The sequence below is a fragment of the Canis lupus genome, chromosome 8 (assembly GCF_011100685.1).
Source record: "Canis lupus familiaris isolate Mischka breed German Shepherd chromosome 8, alternate assembly UU_Cfam_GSD_1.0, whole genome shotgun sequence".
Taxonomy (NCBI): domain Eukaryota; kingdom Metazoa; phylum Chordata; class Mammalia; order Carnivora; family Canidae; genus Canis; species Canis lupus.
Window position 1 is genome coordinate 43,526,174 of NC_049229.1, and position 14,655 is coordinate 43,540,828.

At 37.1% G+C, this 14,655-nt stretch overlaps 1 protein-coding gene across 2 annotated transcripts in view; it reads left to right on the top strand.

The window, feature by feature from the left end:
- Positions 1 to 14,655, top strand: part of SLC39A9 (solute carrier family 39 member 9) — a 43,981-nt gene that overhangs the window by 22,441 nt on the left and 6,885 nt on the right. For both annotated transcript variants that reach the window (XM_038545062.1, XM_038545061.1), the window contains exons 3-4: positions 6,217 to 6,414; positions 13,950 to 14,018. In XM_038545062.1, coding sequence (XP_038400990.1) covers positions 6,217 to 6,414; positions 13,950 to 14,018 — 267 coding nt within the window. The remainder of the gene's footprint in view (positions 1 to 6,216; positions 6,415 to 13,949; positions 14,019 to 14,655) is intronic.

Consider the following 14,655-nt stretch of genomic DNA (forward strand, 5'->3'; position numbering starts at 1 on the left):
CTACCTAAAAACTTCCCAAGTTCTGTATGACAGCAATTTTATTTTTAGTGTTTGTTACTTGAAAAAATATATAGACTGTATATATTTGGATTTAAGGAGTCTTTAGGGAAAACTTGTAGGTAATTGGTGAGGACCTCTGCAGTAAAGGAGAAGTAAAACAATGAAAGAATCTTTCCTGACCCTAATAACAGTGAGCAGAGGACAAATAATATAGACATGTAAGAGTAAATACTCACCTGCTAGATGGTTTGGTCCTCAACACCAGCTTGAAACATACTTGATTTAGATTTGTGACTCGGCAAAACAGATTACTGCTTGCCACGAAACTTCAGAGACATCTGTGAAGGATTGAAATCACAACTGTTAAATTGGCAAGTGGAATCTTCAAGTGCCAGGAGTCAACTGGACTTTAAGAGTAATATAAAAAGGTAGGCACTTGCCAGATTTCATACTAGATACAATATAGTAAGCAGCTTTTCAGATTTCAGGGAAAAAACTGTCCTTTATCCAGAGTGATGACGCTCTCATCCCTGGTGTATGACTATAGCCCTAGCCCTAACCCTAATGAATGGTATCGGGTAGGCAGAGAATGGTGGCAGATGTTATCTATGAGGATTGTAAGGGTCTTATTGCAAAATAGAGAGGATGAGGACTGGCCAGATTTAGGGGGAAGATACTAAATCAGGAGTCCCAGAACCAGTGGTTTCCACTCTTTTCTGATCACATCTCCTATTAGGGGGTAGGGAGATAAACATGCACAACTGCACTGATCTATTGTGTACGTTATAAAACACAAACCTAAAAGAGAAAATTTTGAAGCATAAGATTTAAAGGAAATGTATATAGAAGACTAGTACAGTTGACCCTTGAACAGCTCAGGTTTGAGCTATGCAGGTCCGCTAATAGTTGACCCTTTTTCAATACAGTACTGTAAATGTGTTTCCTCTTCCTCGAGATTTTCTTATTATCTTTTCTCTGGCTTACTTTATTGTAAAAATACAGTATATAAAACATAGACCATACAAAATATGTGTTAACAGACTATGTTGTCAATAAGGTCAATGGTAGTCTATTAGTAGTTAACTTTTTGAGGAGTCAAAAGTTATGCAGATGGGGCTGCTCACTCTTTCTCTCTTTTAAAAAATCTTTTTGTCTAGAAAAATAATTAATTGCTATAACTTGAAATGCCACATTAAAAAATTATAGAAGCAAAGGTCGTTTTTTGCCTTTAACATTTATTTGTCGAGTATTTGCTAGATTTCTGGACCTCTATTCATTTTTAGCATTTCAGAGATCTAAGATATATCTCCAGCCTTCAAGAATTCACAGCTAGTGCAAAATGAATAGCAATCAATGACAGCAGGGGTTGGCTTGCTTTTTCTGAAAGGGCCAGATAGCAAATATTTTAGGCTTTGTGGGCCATATGGTTTCTGTTGCATTATTCAACCTTGGTGTCATAACATAAAAGCAGCCATAGATAATCTGTGAACAAATGAACGTGGCTGTGTTCCAATGCAATTTTTATTTACAAAAATAGGCACCAGCCCTGTACTGTAATTTACTGATGTCTGAATTATGATATAGTAAGGTGTAAGACCTGTAGTAGACAGACATGCAGTGTGCAGTTGCTGTGAATGTATGAGGAGAAGAGGATACAAGAATCTCAAGGAAGAGGGGACTTAGGAGCTCAGTCTTTAGAGACAAGATGTTATCCCCAGAAGCAGCCACATGGAGGGCCTGTGGATTCATTAACTCATGCAAAGTATAGGCAGAGAGAGAGATGGGAGCCCAGTTAACTGTTAAGTAGGTACTTTATGAAATGCAATCATTCATATACTCTCCAATAGCATCTTTCTAAATAATATTGGAAATTGTAGCTACCAAAATTCTGTGATTTACTTTACATGGGTAGCTTTTTTTTTTTTTTTTTTAAGATTTTATTTTTAAGTAATCTCTACACCTATTGTGGGGCAACCAGATCAAGAGTCTCATGCTCCACTGACTGAGCCAGCCAGACATCCCACATGGGCAGCTTCTTAACATCTATAAATATGAAGAATTAAATCATGGTTTTATATATTAAAATGGAAACCCCCAAATTGCCTTGTCTTTAGAGAAAATCAGATGTCTTAGTTCATTTATTTCACATTGTTGGGGCCATGCTAAACTCAGACCCTCAGCTCACAAAGAAGACCTATTTGAAAAATGATGGGTGTAGCCATCTCAGTATTGGGCACCAGAATACTACATTTTGAGTTTATTAATTTTTACTAAATATTACATATGAAAAAGCACAAAGAAAATACACATATTGGCAGGGTACAGCTCAGTGATTTTCACAAACTTAATACAGTCTTGTTACCATGAGGCTGCATTTTCATTGTCCAACATTACTAACTCAAGATTCTTGGACTGTAGTTTTCAAACTTAATTATTTTTCATCTCGGGCAGCCCGGGTGGCTTAGCAGTTTAGCGCAGCCATCAGTCCAGGGTGTGATCCTGGAGACCCGGGATCAAGTCCCACATCGGGCTCCCTGTGTGGAGCCTGCTTCTCCCTCTGCCTGTGTCTCTGCCTGTCTCTCTCTCTCTCTCTCACTCTGTGTGTGTCTCTTATGAATAAATAAAAGCAAAATCTGAAAATAAATAAATAAATCTTTAAAAATTATTTTTCATCTCTGAGCTTTTAGTCAGTTCTTTGTAACATACTTGCTGCTAACGATTTATTTTGTGTATGAAACCAAGTGGGTGCCTACAACCTAGCATTCACCTCTCTTCAGTTGACCACTTCAGACCAGACTTCTAGTTTCCAGAAGATGCCCCTTATTCCAAAATCATCCATTTCCCCCCTGAATCTTTACACCTACAGTAGTGTTTTCAAACCGAAGGTAGCAACTCAGTGGGCCTTTAAATAAATTTAGTGAGTTGGACTTGGGACCAGTATTTAAAAAGAGCCTGGTGGAGAGACAAAGAAAGAGGGAAAGAGAAAGAAATGGAAAAGTGCATTGTAATCATTATAAGCTTCACTGTTTTGTGAAGCTTTGTATTTAGTTTTTCATATATATAAAATTTATTTTTACTCTAGGTCATGGTCTTAAAAATTTCAAAAAAGGTTATAGATCTCATTTAGTAACTTAGAAATATTATTTAACATTAACATCAGAAAAACTGTTGATAGTCATAGACTTTGTTTAAATAAAATGGAAATGTCTAGGCTGTAGGAGGTCTTTTCTATCTCTTGGAGAAATACTCCATCTCATTTTAAGATACCAGTGTGACTTAGAGATGTTACAGGAAAAGGGTTACATACAGGCAGATATCCCTCTTGAACAGTCTTTTATCAAATGTAGCAAATTGAATCCAGCAATATAGAAAAAGAATAACACATCTTCATCAATTGGAGTTTATCCCAGGAATACAAAGTAGGGGTTGGAGTAATATTCAAAAATCAGTTTATTATATTAATGGAATAAAGTAGAAAAACCATTTGATCATCCTTAACAGGTACAGAAAAGCATTTGACAAAATTAAACTCTACCTTATAACAAAAATTACAGCAAACTAGGAAAGAACTTTCTTACTGAGAAAGAGTATATGGAAACCCTATGGCTAAGACATCTATAGCAGTTAGAGCAAAGCAAGACCATCTCCTCTCAACCACTGATGCTAACATTGTATTTGGGATCCTAGCCAGAAAAAGAAAGAAAGGCATAAAGATTGGAAAGAAGTAAAATTAGATGACGTGATCATGTGTGTAAAATGGTTAAAGTTTTAAAGCCTTGCAGTATCAAATGTTGACAATGATATAGAGCAACTAGTACTCTCATACCCTGTTGTTGGATGTGTAATATGGTATAACCACTGTGGAAAACAGTTTTTTATAGTTAAACCTACACACAATCCATCAATTATAGGCATACATATGTACCCAAGGAAAAAGAAAACATGTATTCACAGAAAGACTTGTACCTGAATGCTCACAGCAGCTTTATTTATAATAGACCAAAATCGGAAATAACCCAAATGTCCATCAGTAGGTGAATAGGTAAACAAATTGTGATATGTCCATGCAGTGGAACATTATTCATCAAAAAAGAGGAACAAACAACTGATACCTGCAAAGCATAGATAAATATCGAAACATCAGGCTATAAGCAAAAGAATCCTTACACAAGAAAGTTATGTATTGTATGATTCTATTTATATGAAATCTTAGGGGAAAAAAAAACTTTCTGGGGACAAAAAAGCACACCAGTCCTTGCTTGAGACCAGGAGTGATATATTGACTTCAGAGGAACATAAGAGAACTTTTCTGGGATTTTAAAATATTCTGTATCTTTTCCTTGGTGATAGTTACTAGAATTTTTGCATTGTGAAAATTCATTGTGTCTTATCGAATGTTAATTATACTTCAATAAAGTTTTTTTTTTTAATTTATTTATGATAGTCACACACAGAGAGACAGAGAGAGAGAGGCAGAGACATAGGCAGAGGGAGAAACAGGCTCCATGCACGGGGAGCCTGACGTGGGATTCGATCCCGGGTCTCCAGGATCGCACCCTGGGCCAAAGACAGGCGCCAAACCACTGCGCCACCCAGGGATCCCAATAAAGTTTTTTTTAAAGAGAGATTTAACATTTAATTCAAAAACAAGTAGATGAAATCACTCTCCAGGTTAAAAAACAAACTCTCCAGGTTCTTTTGGGATGATGAAAAAGTTCTGAAGATAGGTGATGATGATGGTTGCAGGACAGTATGAATGTATTTAATGCTATCAAACTCTACACTTAAAAATGGTTAAGATGGTAAGTAGATTTTATGTATATTTTATCACATTTTTTAAAAGTTTAAAAAAGAAAATGGTTATGAAAACAAACCAAAAAAAAAAAAAAGAAAACAAACCAAAAAAATCTGTCAGCAATTAGAAGAATATATAGATTTTTAAAATTTTTTTCACATGGCATGTGCTCTGTGTCCCTTAAAAATATCTTTTAAAGAATTAAGGCAGGGTCTAAAATAGCACAACAAGCTTATGTAATTTCTTTGATCAAAGATAAAAATGTTTAATCTAATTATAAATAAGAAATGTCTAGTATGTTAGCCACTCTTCATTAAACACAGCAAAGATCAGGATTCTGGCCTAAAGCATTTATGCTTTGTGTTATATGTGAATATAAACAAAGTATTATTTGGCCAAATATCATTGCCTGTAATTTGGAGTATCCTGGCAATTGTATTTCTAGAACTGAATTTAGAAGGCTGTGTCCCTTAAACTGCTCTGCCCTTTTGGCTTCTAGTTAGTGATTGCCTCCTGCCTGATAGATAGATAGATAGATAGATAGATAGATAGATAGATAGATAGATAGATTTTTTTTTTTAAGATTTTATACATTTAAGAGAGAGAGTGAGTGCAGGAGCAGAAAGGAGAGGCAGAGGGAGAAGGAAGACTCCTTGCTGAGCCAGGAGGTGGGGGCAGGGTGGTCTATCACAGGACCCGGACAGAGATCAGTGACCTTAGCCAAAGGCAGATGGTTAACCATCTGAGCCACCCAGGGACTCCCCCTACTGATATTTTTTAAAGCTTAAAGTTTTATACTCAGTTTGTTTATTTGCAGTTCCTATATCAACCTAGATGTAAAACTAGATGAATTTGGTTAAAATATTTTCATTACTACTGCTCTTCACTCACCTATCTTCATCAGAATAAAACTCACTATAATTTCTGATGATATTGGCATGAATTTCTCAGCCAGAAAGGAGGATCTGAGGATGATATCACTTGGGAATATGACTGCTTTCTTGCGTGGTGATTTGCTTTCACTTGAGGTTTTCAGAACAGTAGGCAGTTAAAAGATCTGTACCTGGGTGGCTCAGTTGGTTAAGTGTCTGCCTTCAGCTCAGGTCATGATCCCAGGACCTGGGATCTAGCCTTGCATCAGGCTCCCTGCTCAGTGAGGAGCCTGCTTCCCCCTCTCCTTCTGCAGCTCCCTCTGCTGCTCCCCTTTTTTGTGCCCTGTCTCTGTCAAATATATAAGAAAAATTAAAAAAAAAAAAGATCTGCATGCCAAAAGAAGTTTATGATTGGCTGGATTGTAGTATAGGAAGTAGATGTCTTTGCAGTAATATAAGTAGAGCTTGAAATACAGAAGAATGGAAGCCTCTATATGAAAATGTTTCAGGGAAGAAAACATTTTCTCTTCATGGTTCTTTCTGCTCTAGGTAAACACCACCAAGTGAGTGAAACACAGAATGTGATTGCATCAGACAAAGCAGCAGAAATACCAGTTGCCCATGAACATGAGCACAGCCATGACCACACACAGCTGCATGCCTACATTGGCGTTTCCCTTGTGCTGGGCTTCGTTTTCATGTTGCTGGTAGACCAGATTGGCAGCTCCCATGTGCATTCTACTGATGGTAAGTGGCTCCAGGGCTTTCTGGGTAATGCAGTAAATTTACAGTTTAGAAAGTAACAGCTGATTGAATAATTCAGTAGGCATCAAAGGCCTTATTTAATGCCAAAAACTCTTAACCTTTCTTGGGTTCTAGTGAACATTTTATTTAGTTGAGGGAGCTGGTGAGTTGTGACATGTTGCACAAGAGAGTGCTTGTTGGGTTATTATCATACTTACCTTAGAGCTATCTCATTTGGTTGGTAGTCTAGGGCAGAAATTCTTAACCTTTTTTGTGCCATGGAGCCCTGGGCATTCTGAAGTCTGTGGACTTTTAATTGGAATCATATTTTTATATGTAAACCATAACGCATAGGATTACAGAGAAAACCCAATTATATTGTAATATAGTTCCAAAACATTGAAATCAATTTGTGATACAGTAATGTATATCTTCTTTATTGATTTAATTAACTAGATAATATATTTAACTCATACGCAAGGTGGAGTTAAATTTTATTTTTAGGACATCAGCATGACAGTTTTTATTGTTTAGCTTAGTGAAAAATATTAAATTGTGGGATGGGCTTCAACAAGGCAACAGTGTCAAATTAAACATCCAATTGATTGGTTTTTTTGTTTTAATGGCTACAAGTATAGAAATTCCTGATTCACAAAGATATTTTCTTAAAAATATACTTAAACACATTCATAGCTTGCTTTCCAAGGAAAGATATACTTCCTCAACTACAACTGCAGTTCTCTAAGACTTTAGATTTAACTCCAGGCATAGTAACTTAAAAACCTTTTTTAAATTATTTATTTATTTATTTATTTATTTATTTATTTATTTATTAAGAGTAAACTCTACCCCCAACATGGGGCTCACACCCATGACCCCAAGATTAAGAATTGCATGCTCTACCAACTGAGCCAGCCAGGTGCCCCCAAATATAGTAACTTTTTTTGTCTTAAGATCAATGAATTCATTTTTTCTTTTTTTTTAATTTATTCAGAGGCAGAGAGAGAGAGAGAGAGAGAGAGAGAGGCAGGCAGAGAGGCAGAGACACAGGCCTCTCTCTCGCTCTCTCTGAATGAATAAATAAATCTTAAAAAAAAAAAAAAAAAAAGAAACAAAGCAGATGAACATAGGGGAAGGGTAGGAAAATAACATAAAAAGCCAAGAGGGAGGCAAACCATAAGTCTTTTGACCATAGGAAACAAACTAAGGGTCACTAGAGGGGACAGGGTGGGGGGAAGGATTAACAGGATGATAGGCATTAAGGAGGGCACTGGGTGGCATGAACACTGGGTGTTATATGCATTTGATGAATCACTAAATTCTACCCCTGAAACTAATAATACACAGTATGTTAAATGAATTTAAATAAATTTTTAAAAAAAGATCAATGAATTCAACTTTGGCTAGGTCAACATCATCTTTGATATGGTTTATATTAAATAAAAAAGAGATTCTGATCCATGATACACTTTAATGCCACCATGATAGAATAAATTTGGAAGAGGTGCATCAGACTCCTAGGGTTTGGTGATATAGGGTTTATAGATACCTCTTTTCAAATACACTGGCAGAGGGATGCCTGGGTGGCTCAGCGGTTGAGCATCTGCCTTCGGCTCAGGGCATGATCTCGGAGTCCCGGGATTGAGTCCCACATTGGGCTCCTTGCATGGACCCTGCTTCTCCTTTTGCCTATGTCTCTGCCTCTCTCTCTCTGTCTCTCATGAATAAATAAATAAAATCTTAAAAAAAAAAAAAAAAGAAACCACTGGCAGAGAACTTTGCAGATAGGAACTACTAGAGACTGCATAGATGTCTTGGTTCCCCAGTGAGAGATTCCATGACTTTTGCTATTTAGTGGCTGAATGACTGTAGGTACAAAGTTGCCTGACAGTTGCCCAGCTTTGTCATATGAGCATCTACAAAGACCATAATCATGCAGTGTGATGTGATGCCAGTTTATATACCCTTAAAGTAGTGATGAGTGAGAGCAATGATACAAAGATGTCTACAACTGTAAAATAAAATGAAATCATCTGATTCCTACTAGCAGTAAAGTATAGGTAGTGCCAGTGTTTGTAGTTTATGATCTATATTCATAATCAAAGGAAATGATGGATTTCATTTAGAGGTTAGTAAAAATTAAAATGTGGGTTTTTTTCCAAGTTAGGGTCATAGGTACCTCCTATATTCCACCTCCATAGACCCCAGGTTAAGAATCTATGGCCTACAAAACAATCTGTGGAAAAGCAGGCAAAAAACATGAACAGATAGTTAATAAAAAGATAATTAAAATGGTCCTTAAACATATGAAGAGATGTTCAATTTCACTTAAGAATGCAAATCAAAACTGCTGAGATGCCATATCTCACCTGTTAAGCAAAAATTCAAAAGCTTGACAATACACTTTGTTTTCAAAGTTACAGTGAAACACACCCTCATCTATTGCTGTGGGAATACAAAATTAATTATATAGCCCCTGCAGAGGGGAATTTGGCCATATCAGACAAAACCACCTTTGTATTTTCCCTTTAACCCCCAAATCCCACTTCTAGGAATTTATTCTGATAATGCAGCTCCAATATGAAAATACACACGCACAAGATTATTCGGTGCAGCATTATTTATCACTGTAAAACCATTTAAATGCCCAGTCATGGAAATTGGTTGAATGAAATGTGATGTGTGCATATAATGGAGTTCTGGGTTGTTAGGAAAAGAAATGAGGTGTCAGATCTCTGGATAGGGAGAGATTTCTAGCGGATATTTTTAAGTGGGGAAAACTGAAATATAAATTAGTATATATCATATACTGCATTTTGTGTAAGAAAGAGGGGGAATAAAACACATATGTCTGCTTATTTTTACAAAAAGGGAACATGAAAGCTCAACTAGACAAGAGTTACCTATAAGAGTTGGGGCCAGGATAGAGTAGGGTAGAAGAGTTTCAGGAGGGCATGGCTTTTTGCTGGGTGTGCATCTTGGATAAAGTTTTGACTTTTGGCAACCTGCTGATATTTTCCATATTCAAAAAATAAAATGAAATCAACAGGTTAGGGGAAGCCAGCTGAAGCAGGTGAACTGTAATTCAAATGAATAATACAATCACACTGAAAGGGATTTTTTTAAAAACTCATTCAGGTGACTTATGAATATAGTATTTGACTATGTATTTTTAGTTTTGAATGGAGTTGGAGAAGCAAAAACAATTACCAAACTCTTTTTAGTAGGCTTTTGCTTTTTGTGATGGCACAGGTGAAAACAATTCTGAAACTGTTCTAGGTGTATTCTAGGATTGAGGAGGTGTTACTCTCATCTGAGTAAGTGTGTTGCTGTTGGTGGAACCAGTTTTCACTGTGGAAGAGGGGATGTACAAATATGGAATGGGGGAAGGCAAGAAAGAAGCCCTATAGGGATGGACTGAAATTGGAGCTATTGGACTCATTATTTCTAAAATGTATATGTGTATATGTGTGTATATGTGTACATATATACGTGTGTGTTTATGTATACATGTATGTATGTCCTAGCTCTGTCTGCAGAGAGGGCCTAGAAGTAAAGACACCCCACTAGCAATGAGCATACCAGGGCTCTTCAGAGAAATGGCTGATTCGAGGACAGGGGCAGGGTAAGTACAAAATGAGCTTGGAACATCTAGTGCTCAAAAAAAAAAAAAAAAAAAAAAAAAAAAACCTAGGAAGGAAGGAAGGAAATGAAAACTTGTTACAGAGTACAGAACAAACTTGAAGGGGTTCCTACTGGCCAGACCTAAGACAGTTTGAGCGCCAAAATAATTAATTACGAACAGTAACGAAGCATAAACCATTGAAAAAACGGGAAGCCCTGAGCACACCCATATGAGAGAGAGGAGGAAGGAGAACACTTGCTTACTGTGGATTGCTGAACGCCAGCTTATAAGCGTGGCAAGACACCGGCAGGAAATCAGTTTTGCAAGCTTCATAGTAAAAATTGACTCAGGCCTGAATCATCAACGAATGTTAAATCTAGGGGGTAAATTTTGATTTGTTTATTAGTTGCAAGGGAAAAGGAGTAACAAAATGAAGAAATACAATAGTACCTTGACTTGATTGAAGTTGATGTCATTGGTGTCTGTTTTCGGAGTGGGAAAAGAAGTACCTATCAGACCAGCCTCCTCACAGATAATTATAAACTCTGGGCAAATTTTTAAAAACTACTACCTAAAGTCACCAGAGTAACCTAAAGCAGGAAGATTCTGGAGGGGAGTTATCCCTTGGAATAGAGTGAGTTTCTGTTTTTACTCCTTTTAAGCAATTAGAGCCCAGTGGGGTAGCTAAAACTCCGAAAACTAGGTCTCTCTGGCCTAAGGAACTAGGACAGAGGTCAGGGTAACTACAGCCACTAGAAAGTGAGGGGAGAACCTTAGAAAGGAGAGAGACAGAGAAACAGCCTCAGATTTTATGTATAAATTCAACCCAAGTCTGGCTGAGCCCTGAACAATTCTTTTACGGGCAGACTCTGCTAAAGATGAAAGAACTGAACTGGGATTTGAGCAGCTGCCCAAAAGACAGACGTGGCAATTTAAGCCAAACGAAGTGACTTAAAGCAAAACACAAGATCGACACTCTTTGGAGGCCTATAATAGAATCCAGAGTATCCACAAGATAACATTCACAATGTCCAGGATATAATCCAAAATTCACTCTACTAGCAGACGGCAGATAGGTGTACATTCTGTGCCTCTAGTCATGATACCTTGAGAAGCAGCACCTGTGTAGTATTCCATCTAAGAATGTGTGATCTAAGGCCACATCAGACAAACCCAAAAGGAAGGGATCATTCTATTTAAAAACAAGAAAGGTTCAGAAAGGAACATTTATTCTTCAAAGATAATCAATGTCGTAAAAGTCAAAGACAGAGAAAATGCTCCAGATTTAAGGTGATTAAAGAGATACAACTAAGTGCATATATGATCCCAGACAGGATCCTTCCTGGGAGGAAAAATGCTCTGAAAGACTTTCGTAGGCAGTTAACAAAATTAGAATATGCAAGAGAGATTAGAAAGAAAAGTATCAATATTAAATTTACTAAGTTAATAACTGTACTGTGATTATATAAGAAAGTATCCTTTCTCTTAAGAAGTACATTTTTAAATATATGGGGGTAAAGAGGTGTGATACATGCAACTTAGTTTGAAATGGTACAGAAAAAAAATATGTGTGTGTGTGTGTATGTGTGTATGTGTTGTGTGAGTGGGTGGAGAAAGTATGAGCGCAGACAATGAAGCAAATGGGGTCAAATGTTAGATATTAGGTAATTCTGAGAAAGTAGTGAATGTTTTTTGAACATTCTTGAAACTTTTTTGAAGATTTGAAAGATTTTTTCAAATTATTATTTCAAAGATTTTTTGAAAGATTTGAAATGATTTCCAAGTAAATGGGGTTTTTTCCCTCAAAATTCATTGAACTTAATTTAATTAACCTTTTCAGTCTAAGGATTTGTTGTTGTTGTTGTTAATCTCCATGCATATACTATTTCTTTTCAGTATTTTTCCCTATACCCTTTATTTTAGCAGCCTTACATGTATTGATAAATTGATTTAGGAGTAAATGGTTTTATTCGTGTGCTTTTAACAAATAGCAAATGAGAAGCACCCTCTGGTGGGATAGTATCTGATTCCAGCTGCATTACACAGTTCCTCACGGTGACCTCTATGACATTTTTTTGATTCTTGTCGGTTTCAATTTTTAAATTCATTTAAAGGTGCATTAGAGCCCTATAATCCTATACAAAGAATTAAAAGTAGCATGTATTCCTTTATTCTTCCTCTTGTTTTATCTCTGAAGTCACTATTTTTGCTCATTTTCATGTATCTGATAATCTGGTTTTACCTATTATCTACAGGGTTTTATATATTATTAAATATCAGTAAAAATTCATTTATTAAATTTATGCTGAAGTACAGCCTTTTCCTATAGATTTATAAAAACTGTGTTTCGGTTTTAAAACCTCTAATTTTTTTTTAAGAAGCTATTTAAAGCTAGACCACAAGACTATTAAAAAAAAAGTCAGAACAAGCTTGTCACACAATATAATATGATATTCTTAACAGTTTGGGGTGGCATTGAAATATTTATTGTCTCCAACCAATTAGGGGCTTTAGCTTCTGTTCCTTGCAGTGTCTTAGGAGATTACTTTTAGTACAAAGATAACATGTTATTTGTATATGTTTTTTCCAGTGTAAACCATTCCTTCTGTGTGCTGGGTTTCCCAGAAGATTAAATCCCTTGGAATTTATTTGACTAATGTCCATCTGTCATTTCCTCTGGCATTTTGATGTCCCCATCTTTTAATTTTACATTGTTTGGACATTACTACTTGCTTGTAAATTTTCTGTTATAGTAGAAATATTCATGATACAGAGAAATGTTTTTTCCCCTATCCAATAAGGATTTTTAAAGCAGCTATTGGGTGTCCAGTACTGTGCTACATTCTGTAAGACATGTGGAAAAGAAATGGAAAATTCACTTTTATGTAGTTTACAGTCAATCTGGAGCTATAAGACCTATTTGAGTGAAAACAATTGTATATATCTCAGGTGGTGATGTAGGAAAAGCTTTGAAGTAGCATGTCGAGTCTGCACATAAAGCTCTTGGTTTCTAAGCAAGGGGGGCCCTTTTGAGCTGGAATTAATCTTTAATTCTTTTTTGAGGGAAGTGGTCCTAGAATTAGTCTTTGAACAGTGGCTAGGTTTCAAATTGATGAGCTGAGAAGTTTAAGTTCATGCCAAGAATTAAGGATGAGAGATTTGGGGAAAGGACAATGAGAATGTTTCATTAGAAGGTGTTTAAAAAAAAAAAAAAAAAAAAAAAAAAAACCAAAAAAACAAGTGGTTTAACTGGGCTGAATAGTGAGAAATAAGATGATACCAGTTGATAAAGATCTTAAGAACCCACTTAATAGAGCAGTTTGGGCTGAATCTGAAAAGCAGTAGATAAGTGGCATGTCAGAAGAGTGGGATGATTCAGAGATAAATCCAACAAGGATATATATATATGAGTAGGATTAGGGAGAAATGAGAGCAGAAGACCAGCTGGGAGCCTGTTGCTCATTCAGGCTCAGGTTGATGCAACTTTAGGTTAGGATGGTGGCAATAAAATAGAGAAGGGCAAACATGACAGACATTTTGGTGTTGAAATAAAGAGAAAGTTGCAGGAGGCTGGCGAAGAGGGGCAGGTAGGCAGTGGTGGTGAGATCGGTCTGCAGAGAAGCACTGAGGGGCCACAGAACACTTTCTAGGGAGAGCTGGAGGGGTAAGGGGTGCCCTTGAGGCAGGTAAGGGTTACATATTATCTGTTCAGGGAAGGCTGGGGCAAATGAAGGGTTCCTGCCCACCTTTCAGGACAGAGGAAACTTCTAAGTATTTGAAGCCAAAAAGAAAAAATAGTCTTGAGGAAAATATAATCTAACAGCTTTCAAAGAACTCTTCCACCTCCTGGTCAGTGTTCTAACAGTTTCTATTTCACATTGCTTCATAGCTGACTTACTTATTTTTACTTCAGATCCAGAAACAGCAAGGCCCAGCAATTCCAAAATCACCACCACACTGGGTCTGGTCGTCCATGCTGCAGGTAGGATTGGAAGGCCATGAGACCCCCTTCTCTCCTGGCTCAGTGTGGGAGGCTTAGCGTGTACATCCCAGGGAGCGTCCCCGTGAAGTCCTCTTGGGCTGGCCCTCGGGTTGAAGGTTGCTCAGTGAAGTCCTCCAACACAAGTACAAGCCCAGGAGGTGTACTCAGTGTCAGGGATTTGCAAGCTAACAACAGGTTTTCTATTTTTTTAATAGAGGAAAAATATTTTGTGGCACAGGAAAATTATATGAAATTCAAATTCCATCACCTGTAAATAAAGAGTTTTTGGAACACAATCATGCCCATTTGTTTACATATTATCTATGGCTGCCTTTGCACGGTAATGGCAGAATGCAGTGACTGTAAGGGAGCAAATGATTTGCAAAACCTGAAGTATTTCCTGTCTGGCCCTCAAGAAAAAAATATGCTGACCTCTGCCCTAGAGCCTCATCTAGAAAAGACATTTTTGTACTGAATAGCCTTGTTTTGCTCAGTATATACCAGTGAGGTGGAGGTGGGCTGTAGAATGCAGAAGGCACGGCATCGCTGACTGGGCATGCCTTAGAGTCACAACTGAAGACCAGTCCCTGTAGTAGGAGTCTGAGACTGACAAAGGCACGTGGAAGATGGCACACTG